Source organism: Lepisma saccharinum, chromosome 5 (genome assembly GCF_977018435.1).
Source record: "Lepisma saccharinum chromosome 5, izLepSacc3.1, whole genome shotgun sequence".
Classification (NCBI taxonomy): Eukaryota; Metazoa; Arthropoda; class Insecta; order Zygentoma; family Lepismatidae; genus Lepisma; species Lepisma saccharinum.
Window position 1 is genome coordinate 50,210,107 of NC_139233.1, and position 13,102 is coordinate 50,223,208.

At 37.0% G+C, this 13,102-nt stretch overlaps 1 protein-coding gene across 1 annotated transcript in view; it reads right to left on the minus strand.

Annotated features, from left to right (window-relative positions):
* The window catches only part of Ino80 (chromatin-remodeling ATPase INO80), a 131,020-nt gene that overhangs the window by 62,078 nt on the left and 55,840 nt on the right, over positions 1-13,102 (minus strand). The window contains exons 19-20 of the mRNA XM_083122516.1: positions 2,673-3,105; positions 1,180-1,383 (exon numbers count right to left, since the gene is read on the minus strand). Of these exons, the coding sequence (XP_082978642.1) occupies positions 1,180-1,383; positions 2,673-3,105 (637 nt within the window). The remainder of the gene's footprint in view (positions 1-1,179; positions 1,384-2,672; positions 3,106-13,102) is intronic.

The window sequence follows — 13,102 nt, forward strand, 5'->3', positions numbered from 1 at the left end:
TGGGGAACAGGGAATAAGAAGTACAGAGACAGCTTGATAGTTGGAATGAGGAAATCAGAAGAGAAGGAATGAAATTCTCTTCAGAAAAGAGTGAGGTGCTAATAACAAGAAACAGAGCCAGAAATGAACCATGAATAAAGATGGGCATGGAAGAGATAAGGGCAGTGGAGAGCTTCAAATACATGAGGAGGTAAACAGAAGAGGACAAATGGGTGGTGGACTGTATGCAAGCGTTCGAAGATTAATATGGAACAGGGATGTACCTATGAAATGCAAGACGGTAATATATAACAGATTCTAGTTTATGTGCCAATTATTACATATGGAGCAGAGACTTGGACAAATGACAAAAGAAACATGCAGGCAGTGAAGATGACATTTTTAAGGAGTATATTTGGGAAGACTAGAAGGGATAGAATAATGAATGAGGACATCCGACAGACAGTGGGTGTGATGGAAGCTTCAGGACAGGACAGATCAGGCACAAATGAGAAGGCTCGGACACATGAAGAGGATGGATGAAGAAAGACTACCAGTAAGAGCTAACAATGCCCAAGGAGTAGGAATAAGGCCAAAGGTAAAATCAAGATGTCGGTGGAAAGAGCAGATAGCGGAGAGTGTTAGGAGAAGAGGACAAGATTGGAACACCATGGAAAGAGAGGAGTGATGGAAGACCAGCAAAAAATGGAGAGGCTTGACTTCTATGCCGAACCAGCCAGCGGCAGGAAACAGCGAAGGATGATGATGATGACCAAAATAGAGCACCTATGAGTGCTAGCTGAAATACAGTTTTTGAGACTATGGTACAGCTGAAAAAAATGTTTATAGTTTGGTCTTCAAGTAAAATCTCTGTATTTCAAACTATACCAGTAGCAAATCACAAAATTGTACACATCTTCATCATTGTTATTTAGAAATACAACCAAGCTGTAATGTCCCAAGATTTAAACTGTGAAGTGAACATCAACTGAGTCCTGAATTATTATATTAATGTTAGCACTATACAGTAAAATGTAGATGCATTAAGTTTTCTTGGGAAACCAGATAAAACATGAAAAAATGGATGTGGTAAAAGAACACAAATTACTAATAAACATTAGAAAAGAAAAGTTATCTCCATGTCCTCTACATGCCGTTAAAGTTTGCTGGTGTTGTATGAAAAGTCATGACATCAATTACCTTAGGGCATTTATAGTAGACGAACTTTGGCATATATGTAGGTTCACAATCCAGTATCCTTGGAGGATGATATACATGTGGAAACTCTGGAAGAATACTGAATTTACCATTCACATCTTCATCACTTTTAGACGGTGACTTCACATCACTTCTAGATGGTGACTTCACATCACTTGGCTTATTATGTGTTGGGCTTCGAAGAGACTGCAAAGAAGAGATGAACATTTTATATTTTATTTGAAAACCCAAAACATGAATATTCATATCTACAAGGCAACACAAAAACAAGTGTATCTATGTATTATTTTACTGCGAGCTGAAAATAACATTGTGTTGTATATAATTTGAATGGAAATAACAATTCCCGTCATTCGTGGACAATGAGACCAAGCTCTGATAAGTATCACATCAATAAACAAGTTTGAGTCATGTTTACTGCACACTCACGAGAGTGTTCCATGGGTACAAATTACAAATGGGCAAATCAGCATCTCATTTTCTTCAGATTCTCGAACAAATTCAGGTTAGCGTATATTGTAATAATTTATAATAATGATGGAGGTGAAACCACTTTGACCTGATACCAACAAGGATAACAATACTTTTGTGGATTCCCACAGATACCAAAGGTTGAAAATTGTAACAATTAAATAACTCTTCAAAATATTCGTTAATAGTAATATGTTGAGGCATGCATATAACACACTGTAATGTTCATTTCTTATGTTCTTGAAAGGTATGAGGTGCATTTTCCTACCATGTTTTGTCATGAAATGATGCGAAATGAACTGCAAAATGCGAAATGAAGTCTTAAAAACTAAATTTAGGGTTTATTTACCAACGTGACATCTTCTGAGGTCTGAATTATCCTGAGTTATGCAAATCATGGAAAATTAATTAATTCAATATTTAAAAAGCAAAAATGAAGTCCTTTGTGCAGAATAAACTTAATATTCTGGTAACTACATAAATGTGCTATTAGAAGGGAAATGTTTACTTTGTGTAATAAGTATAGTTTAAATCAAATTTAGTTTTATTCACCATTTTAACACCGAAATACCATTTTATATACCGTTTTTGATCCTGAAAAGAGTGTGCATTATACATGAGTAAATACGGTATATGTGAGTCATGCAAAATTCTTGAAGTCATGATCAATTCTGCGCAAAATGGCATGGAAAATGGAACTTACGATTTTTTATATAACACATGTAATTCTATATTTTGCCAATAAAAAAATGTGTGTTTTAAAACACATATGATACTACCATATTATTGTACATAGTATGAAACGTACAGTCAGAGTGAAACACAAGATGACAGTACAGAAAGGACGGGACCCAACAAGGAAAAAGTAGCTGGAAATTTCTGTACCCCTGGTTCCAGGAAAGAATGTATGGCACAATTAACTGATAAGGGTGATATTCAAAGGTACTGATTCACACACCACCTTTCACAGGTTAAACATGGCAATGAAAAAAATCAAACCCTACCTTTGGAGAGAATCCTGGTGGTGATTTAGGTGAAGTCTTCACATTCATAAAAGTTCCTATCCTTGGCGAAGAATTGCTTTTTGATAGATCATCACCTGAATCTTTTTCCTCCTTTATCAACAAACTTCTAGATGCTTGCTGCTCATATGCATTGGCTATCCAAACCTTCCTACTCCTCATAATTCTATGCTCCAGCGTCTCTGACATGGAGCTATGCTTATGTGTCATGTGCGTGTAAAAGGTGGTCGTGGTAGAGCAAAATATTAAAGCTCTCAGGACCACACTTGACTGGATGTGTGCAGCAGAAAGGAAATTTCTCGATTGAAGCAGGAAGTCATCTTTTGAGAGAAATGAACTTTCATTCTTGTCATTCCACATCCACCTGTGATGAATATTGCACTCCTTTTTCTGTATTTCAATTAGATACAACCACCTGAAATGTAACAGTAAAGTATAATCGATTGATATATTAAATTACTAAAACAAGAATACATGCCTTACTACAATTATCATATAAAAATTGATTCGGATAATAAGATGCAACATAATATATTAATTGCTTTTCTTATTCGCCTGAGAAAACTCTTGACAGGTTTAAGGCGAAGAGGGACAATAACGCACCAGGCATGCATTTATTCCAATATCATCGGAATGAGCAATGCTACTAAAAAGATCTCCGCCAGAAATGAAGAGTATGAATTTCTCCCCATTTGGCAAGTGGAAGCGGTTTCTTAAGTTGATTATTACGCCTTATACGGTCTTTGAAAAATATGATGAATTAGTATTTACAGAATCCCATGTATTCCTTATGGAGGAGCAACTTTAAATTCAAGTTACGGCTAAACCAATGGGAGTTTTGTATTTTCCTTTGGAAAATATAATCTTCAATGGATCCTCTAACCAATCATATGTTTTTTCCGCCATCGGAAGTTTGATATTCCCAAGAGTACCAGTAAAGTAATTCTCCCATATGCGTAATGTTAAATTTCTGCCTGTCTGCTGTCCCCGGCACACGCTTCACCCATCGAGGCTCGTTGCGGAGAGCAGAGGGGGAGGGGCGAGAAGAGGTCTGTCTACTGGTCACCGAACAAGATACACATGTTCGCTTTAGAGGAAAAATATTTCTGAAGGGTCCTCCAGAGTAAACAAGCTTGCAGGGTGGGATTCGCGACAGGCAAGAAGGCCCTGGAAGCTCTGAAAAGTAGGGACGGTAGAAAAACAAAGCAGACAACAGGGAATAGATTTCAGGTAGAAAATCAGGAAACATATTATAGTTTCTTGTAATATGCAGTAACGTACTTGAACAAGCCTGGAAAATTACGGGCAGAATGCAGGAGAGGCATGGAGTTATTATAATAATTATGTAATTCTTCATGGATTTGTCTCAATGTATATGTAACCGAACAAATACAGTACATATTTACATTATATCCATATTTATTTGGTTTACCATTGTTTAACTATTGTTTTACTGTAACTTGTACCTCTCCTCATTGCAATTTTTCGTTTACGCACAATATATATTAAACTATGGGACATCTCTGCTTCAAGAACGATGATTTATTAGTGCTTGGGGGGAAATAAAACTGTGTTATTTTGTTCATAGGGCTTTTTTTAATCTCCCTGAACAAATTGACCAGATAATTTTGGGATGCTCTGTGATTTCGGACGATAAATAGACAGGTTTTTGTGTATTGAATGTTTATTTTGCTTTTACTGAATGTGAATTTCACACTGAACGTATGTTTAAAACGAAAAAAAATATACTTTACATTTCCTACTTTCAAGCATACTACTACAGAACATTCCCTGACACTCGCTACGAGACTCGGCACAAAGCTGCCCGGCATCAACGCTTGTCTTTCCCGGTGAACGGGTCAGCGACAGTCGCTAGAATCGGCTATTAAAATTACAGTTTTTATATTGTGTACTAACCTTGACTACAGAAGGTGTTGAAAATGATGTCCCTCTGCTGCAACACATTCCTGGCATCTCCGAAGGAAATTGACATTTACACGTGCAAGTTCGTCTACTGTCATTCTCCTGATTTTTCGTACAATACTCTCTTTTAACTCACGGATGGTGTGCGTATTGCCTTTGTATACTTTATTTTCCCATTTTTCTTTCCACTTTTATTCAGAACTGACCCTGTTACTCTAAACGTTTTTACGAGGTTTAATATAAGCGACTGTCGCGGATCCATTCACCGGGAAAGACAAGCGCCGATGCCGGGCCGCTTTCCGCCGAGTCTCATAGCGAATGTCAGGGAATGCTCTGTATTTTGCCGAATTTACTTTCCATCATGGAAATGCTTTGGAAATGATCAGAATTCCATCGAATACTATGTTTACTTTTTCTTCGTACAAGGGAACTATTTCAAACAGATTCATACAGTGATCCACAAATAGACAAATTTTGTCAGATTTTTCGTGTATTTTTCATACATTATGCTTTTCAAGGAGTACTGATTGTAGCCGCTTGTGCGTCATAACCGATGAGTCCTTGAGGAACAATCGACTGGCTAAGCGTGACAGTGCCAGTGACCTGGCTCCAGGTTAGATTCCTGCTGGAGGCACATGACACAGTGGTTTCGATCCTATTTCAAGCTGTAGGTCTAGTCCCGATTTGCCTACCTGAGCATAAAGTGGATCTAAATTGCACTTCAGAAAACTTGTAAGTGGTATGTTTTCCATCAAAGTTCATTCTCTATGTATGTATGTATGTGTGTGTATCAATCCTTTTCTGAAAAATATCCGGTTTCCTTGCATCATTTATTCATAAACTCCTCATTTGCGAAGAATGGGCAAATTATCCAGGCATTCTCCAGAATCTAATGTTTACACTGATAGATGATACATATCAGTATTTTTGTTTCCTAACTTCTGTGACTGTAACAAAAGATAATCAGTTTCAATTTCCAATGCGTTTACAAAATCAAACCCAATTTTCTTATGTTATTACTTAATTAACCCCTAATCTGTAAGTAATTATTAATATACTGTATATAGTATATATGTATGGGAGAGAGGGCCAAGGCCCTTCGAGGGCTGTCAAGCCATGGGTTATTATATATATATATATACAGGGCTCGAAAAATCCCTGTCGCCAGGTCGACTAAAAATTTCAGCCTGGCGACTGTGATATTTTGCTGTAGTATTGTCGTTTTCTTTAAGTTTGCATGTATGAAATTTTAAAGATTCCAAGTTCAAATTGCAGTACAGCGTACGTTAGCAATTTTTTATCAACGTATTTAGCAAATGATTTTTTTATCAACGTTGTGAACATTCCATAGAATCAGTAACAATTTCTTACTCTTTGTCCCCCAACCCCCCCCCCCCCCCATTTCCAGCTTTCTCGCACGATTTAGCGATGTTTTGAATACGGTGATGTTCAGCTTCTTATAGATTGATCGATTTTTGATTGACTTCCTTTATTTTACTTCGCCTTTTGTGCCACTTTTAGCTAATTTGCGAAGATGGGGATAAGTGATATGATGAAATTGATGAATGAACACACACAAACATCCACACCTAGGCCGAAATTCGAACTCGTAACCCCTTGCTTCGTATCGCGATGTGCTAACCACTCCGGCACGGGGGCCGGCTCAGCTTCTTATAGTATGCACAATTGCTAGTAGGTGGTTTCTTGGCGCCTGCTTTTCAAAGCTGGCACCTAGCTCTGAAGAAGATTTTTCGAACACTGAATATATATATTCACTGATACTTTATTTTCTAACTGTTGTCACTGTAACAAAAGTTACCTCTTTCTGATACATTTTCAAGGACAAAGGCAAGAAGTAAGCGGGGTGAAAGTTTGTTGGGGAACTAACATCCGGGACATTGGTTGCTATTGTAGGAATGTCAACATTTAGACAGTAATTTGAAAATCATTTGTTTCCAAGAGTAAAAAGAGAGGGCGTCGTGCTAGTATAAGATGTTAGTAACGTCATGGGACTTACAGGTACGAATTCCCCTACATGTTTCGAACCTTCTGTATCTTTATTTACAAACCCAGGCCAGTACTTCACTCTTGTTACTTTTGTTAGCAATGTATAGAGAAGTGAAGTCCTTCCCTTCAATTTTTTATACTTGGTTGGAGTCCCGCTTGGTTTTTAAAGTTTTGCTATTTACCTTTGGTTTTTTTTGCCACTTTTTACTAATGTCGACGATGAAGATGAGTGGTGATGATTCACCGGCGGATTTTTGCATATTTTTTTCCTTGAGGAAAATCCACATGCTGTCAACGAATTAATTCATTTGACTCGATTTAAAACACTTGGTGCATATTTGGGTTTGATGTTCATATTAATTGCATATATTAGAAGACTTGGCAGTTTCGTACCAGGTGCACATTTATTTCTACATCGTCGGAATGGGTACTGCTACTAAAATATAACCATACCACATGATATAGTGTGAATTTCTCCCCATGTTGCAAGTGCAAGCAATTTCTAGTTCATTAGCAATACACTATGTTTGAAAATCATGATGAATAAATGTTTATAGAATCCCCTTCATTCCTTATGGAGAAAAAAACGCAACAACTTCACTTTACATCAAATGACGGAAATATTCAATGTGATCAGTTCATATGCCGGCCTCCGTGGCGGAGTGGTTAGCACATCGTGCAGGGTTCATCCCAGGTTCGAATCCCGGTGAGGGCATGGGTGTTCTTTGTGAGTGTATCTTCACATCTTCGCGATTAGCCAAAAGTGGAAAAACAGCGAAGTGAAATAAACTCAATCAACTCACATTGTGAAAGGATAGTTGATTTATTATATTATGCATCTCTGCGCCATTGGAAGTTTGATATTCCCAAGAGTATATTAAAAATAATACTCCCACGAGCATTTTCTCAGATTCCCTACAACCATCTAACGATAGACCCCTCCCTTGCCCCAGTAAATTGTGTTGTGACAAATAGTAGTTAATAATAGTAAATAATATAACATTTTGATCTTTTTTCCGAAGGATATATTATTGTGGAGACTTTCGTGGTTTAATATTCGTGAGCCCTAGATCATGCAATATGCTCAAATCTCGATTTCTAGAACAAGAATATGTGCCGTTCAAAATGTTCTGGGTATATGGTTATATACAGAAGAGGCGATTGGGTGCCAAAACTAGGAGGCAAAGGCAGCGGCGGCGCCTAGATTTATCATCTAGGGGTGTTGAGGGGGTGCGTAAAGAAATTTAGGGAGTGCGATCAGGCCAGTACCAGGATGTTTTTGAGGCGGGCCAAGTCCGAAACCTTGGTTATATATATATATATATATATATATATATATATATATTATAAATTGTCATGAAATATATGTCAATTATTAAATCATTAATATCATTAATTAATTCATTTATTTATATATATTTATATTTATAAACATATATAAACAAAATTAGTTTGGTACATTTATAAACTAGCAAATTAATTCCTTTAACGACTGGTTCAAAATGTCAAGAAATTAGAAGATAGGTGAAATGTTTCACTTATTAAAAACATTTCACCTATCTTCTAATTTCTTGACATTTTGAACCAGTCAAAGGAATTAATTTGCTAGTTTATAAATGTACCAAACTAATTTTGTATTGCTTTTTATTAAAATGATAATTAAATTTTCATACATTTATTGTGTTATGCTTCTACAGGGTGGCTCAATAAGTCACTTAACACCCTCAGTACAAGGCCACTGCAGCGCGCAACATGGAAATGGTGATGACCAATCGTTATCAGGCCAAGGGGGAACCACATTGACGCCACCCACACGGTCGGCGGCCATCTTGATGTCCGCCATCTTGAATTCAACTTCAGAATTTTAAATGGGAAGGGGGTCGTGCGACATATCAAAATGGGCTAGAATTTCACGAGAAATGCAATGGTGAAGGTTTTTTCGACGTATCTTTAACCAGTAAAAAGTTATGAATGAATTCTTGTACCAATTTGCTCCTTTTCAAGGTGTTAGAAAAATGCCTTAAAATTTGTTTAGCGCTTCGGTAATGCATCGAGATCAAAGTGACGTCTATGGAGAGACGTTCGCATGCCATTGCACATTATTTTAATCGGATACATCCATGAAGAGCTGTGCATTATGAATGGTTGTCGCGAACAATTTACAGTGTGACGCGTCCATTGAATTAAAAGTCCTTCACAGTGACAAGGCTAATGTTTATGTTCATAAGGAAGTTAATAAACAGAATATTCGATGATTTTTATCTGATAACCCATTTTCGACAGATCAAAGCTGAATGGTTAGTGTTGGTAAGTTTAATGGTGTGGCATGCTGTGTGGAACACGATTGGTTAGTCAATTTTCCATCAGCGGAACCTTAAATGCTTAGGGCTACTTGGATTTGTTAAATAAAACAGTTTTTTTCAGCCTTACTTATGGAAGAAGGTACTTTTTACAGAGTTTTTTCAATAGGGAAGAACACCAGAACACTTATGGGAATGTTATGAACCAGTTTTTGTCCAAAGTTAGTTATCAGATGACAAGGGTCACATATTCTGTTTATGAACTTCCTTATAAACATAAACATTAGCCTTGTCACTGTGAAGGACTTTTAATTCAATGGAAGCGTCACACTGTAAATTGTTCGCGACAACCATTCATAATGCACAGCTCTTCATGGATGTATCCGATTAAAATAATGTGCAATGGCATGCGAACGTCTCTCCATAGACGTCACTTTGATCTCGATGCATTACCGAAGCGCTAAACAAATTTTAAGGCATTTTTCTAACACCTTGAAAAGGAGCAAATTGGTACAAGAATTCATTCATAACTTTTTACTGGTTAAAGATACGTCGAAAAAACCTTCACCATTGCATTTCTCGTGAAATTCTAGCCCATTTTGATATGTCGCACGACCCCCTTCCCATTTAAAATTCTGAAGTTGAATTCAAGATGGCGGACATCAAGATGGCCGCCGACCGGTGTGGGTGGCGTCAATGTGGTTCCCCCTTGGCCAGATAACGATTGGTCATCGCCAATTTCAAATTCCATGCCGCAGTGGCCTTGTATTGAGGGTGTTAAGTGACTTATTGAGCCACCCTGTATAATGGTATAAATATATTAATGGTCTCTCGAAAGGAAATATTTCCTTATCAGAGTTGTAGCTAGAGATTTCAGTGTCCAGGACGAGAATGATTTTCGCATCCCTGCACCAAATTTGCACCCTCCCCTACCTAGACGTAGCTGGCATACTTAGATATTGTAGAAATTTTATGCACCTACTCTTTTCCGTTGAATTCGATGAAAATAGAACATAGCATTCAAGAAATGTGACTAATAGAAGAACAGTCTTCATTAAAGCAGTGTGTGTTATTGTTCACATCTGCAACATCGATTGCAAATTAAAAATAACTAGGTGGATGTACAAAAAATGAGAAACTTTAAAGACATTAGTTTCCTATTAAATTAACCTGTAATGCTATGTTTTATTCCCGACGAAGGCAGGTGAGAAATGTACGAGAAATAACAGGTCGGTCTAATTTCTATGATCCAGGGGCCTAGGGTGACAATGACAACAGCCTTCGCAGCTACAGCTGCATTTCTTACTAGTCCAATTTGATATAATTTTAAAGTCTTATCAATGACTGTAGAAGTACTTTTTTACCCAATGCTGTTACCAGCCCTAAAAAGAGAGAGAGAGCAAGAGATGTATGCAACATTCACACACAGGCTGACATCATTCTTTGTCATTCCTTCTTTATATGTATTCGTACCTTGAATGTATCCACCAAAACTATGGAATTATCCTAATAATGAAGAACATGTCTGAATGTGAATTAACCACAAAAAGATAGCATTTTCTGAAGACTGCAGTTCGAAAAAAGTCAAAAGAGGGAGCAAATATGGTGAACTGTCCCGACCAAATTGGAACATTTACTAGCTTCGCAGAAATTGTTATAAAACTAAAATTACTAAATATAGTAGACTGCAGACTTCTGCATCTCTTTAGAGACAACCTATTCATTTATACAAGAAGAAAATCTAAATTATTGCAAAATCTTAAAAAAAAATATCCATGTTATTTTTGTAGGTTTGCATCAAAATATTTAATGGTGATGGAGGGGGGGGGGGGGTGAGCGGCTGCCACTTCAGGACCAAACGCACAGTGGACAGGAACTTCGACTTCGTTAAAATCCAATCTGCCACACCATCTCCAACTGTAAAATTTCTTCGTGAATATTGGGCTTCTAATTTTCTCTGAACTTATTGGAAGACAAGGATTATATTGGGATCATATGGCTTGGAAGAACGTATTTAGGGGGGGGGGGGGTCTGGACGCCCTGAGAGCCTTACCAAGTACTAAAATGAAGTAATGAAAATATTAGCATTTGTCGATGGTTATTATTTTCCTCTGAACTTTTTAGAAGGCAAGGATTATATTGGAATCATACGGCTTTGAATGACACTACAAAGAAGATTTATGTGCACTACTACTCAAAATAATTTATGCAAAAAATATAAATCAGAAACTCACTTTTTTCCATCTACATGTAACATCATTTTTGTTATTCGGTAAATATTCAATTATTTATCTATTTGACATAATTTCATTGCCAGGTCACTTGTTTTTATGTAAATTATTTCGATTTTAACTACAGATAAGCTACGTAATGAATATGCGCTGTTATATCTCTATTCTTATAGTCATTTTACCTAATCGTGTAATAATAATATAATATTAATTTATATATTGTAATTAGTATTGATTTAATTTTATATAATAATTTAAACATTATTATTATTAAATATTATTATTCCTGAGACACTTGGTTCGGACCCCCCGAAACATATTTCTAGATACGTGGCTGATATATATATGCAGGGTGGGCCAAAAGTCGCAATACATAGGACAAATAAATATGTTGTGATAAGAAACAATGTATTCATATAATATCCTCTACGTGGTTACCATTGGTTTGCAATACGTTTCTTCCACTCTTGATGAACACGCATTAGAAAGAACACTTTAAAAAATAAATAAATAGAAAAACTTATTGTATTGCGACTTTTGGTCCACCCTGTGTGTGTGGGTGTGTATGTCTGTATATATAATATTTATGCATATATATAATGGTTGTACACACGCACATACATCTCTCTCTCTCTCTCTCTCTCTGTGTGTGTGTGTATTCTTCGCATTTGGCTGTTTTTTACTTTTCGGACGCTCTTTATAGCTCACATTTTTAGATTGCGGGAAACTTATAATTCGGTAGAAAACGATAGTTTACCGGTTGACTGAAGGGCAGGTTTTGGCGACTAGTCGATCGAGACTGAGATGGCTGTTTGATATTCGATACCTGACTTTCAAGACTAGTCGGTATGGTATCTGACTGCCACGCGGGATACCCGGGTTCGATTAAGGTCGGAATTTTTCCGGCCTTGTCCTCACTTAAAAACGGATTTGGTTTTCACCCAGCCTCAAATCAGTGGTTACCTGGAGGAAACCGTGGGAGGTAAAGGTGGTCGCAGCATGATGCTGATAACATCACCTCCAAAGCTGCCGAGATCGAGAATATGTGGGGCCCTATCCCCCACATCCACTAAATGTACCTCCTCGGCACGGTGCTACATGCACGGGGAACTTTTCCTTGACTTCCAAGACGAGACCAAAGTTGAGACGTGCTTCTCTAAAGACTGAAGACACTGAGACTTACTGTTCGACACTCTCGTCTCGTTGGATAGTTGGTTAATCAGAATGTGTGGCCTTTGAAAAATTAACCTAAACCAAAGTCGCACGAAATCTCAGAACTCAAAGGGATTGGTACAAGTTTGTTACATCTTAATATTCAAAATTCCAATGAGAAAACTCTTGAAAATAGAGACAGGACCGAGAACAAGACAAACTTTGTAAAATCGAGACGAGACGGAGACTTACTGTTCGATAATGTCTCCCCGTTGGAGACTTTGGTAAACTGTAATGTAGGCTATGGGGTTTGAACAATACCCAAAACCATAAATACATTATTATTTGATTTATCACATAAAAATAGGAGTAAAGTTAATTCATTTCATTCCTCAGACGACCTAGGGCACCCGAAGGATTTTTCTGTGGAGGGAGGAGTGGCAGAGTAAGATTCCATGTATTGACTTTCAGTCGTTAAGAAAATATGTATTACGTATATTAATATTATTATTTTACAAATCATAAAATTGTAATTGAATTCATAATACTTTATTGTTGAAAAGTTCATATTTGAGTCCATTATTATTATAAAAGAATCGAGGTCTTATTATAAAAGAAAAACATACGGAGATCACTTTCTCTGCTCTCCTTCATGGTATCCCTGATGCATGATATTACGCGTCGAAAGATAATGTAGAAAAAAAAATTGAAAATACCGTCGCGTGTATTGTCAAAGTCAGTTTCAGACTTCCGTAAATGATTTCTGCACTTTCTGGATACCGAAAACGAAAGTCTAGAA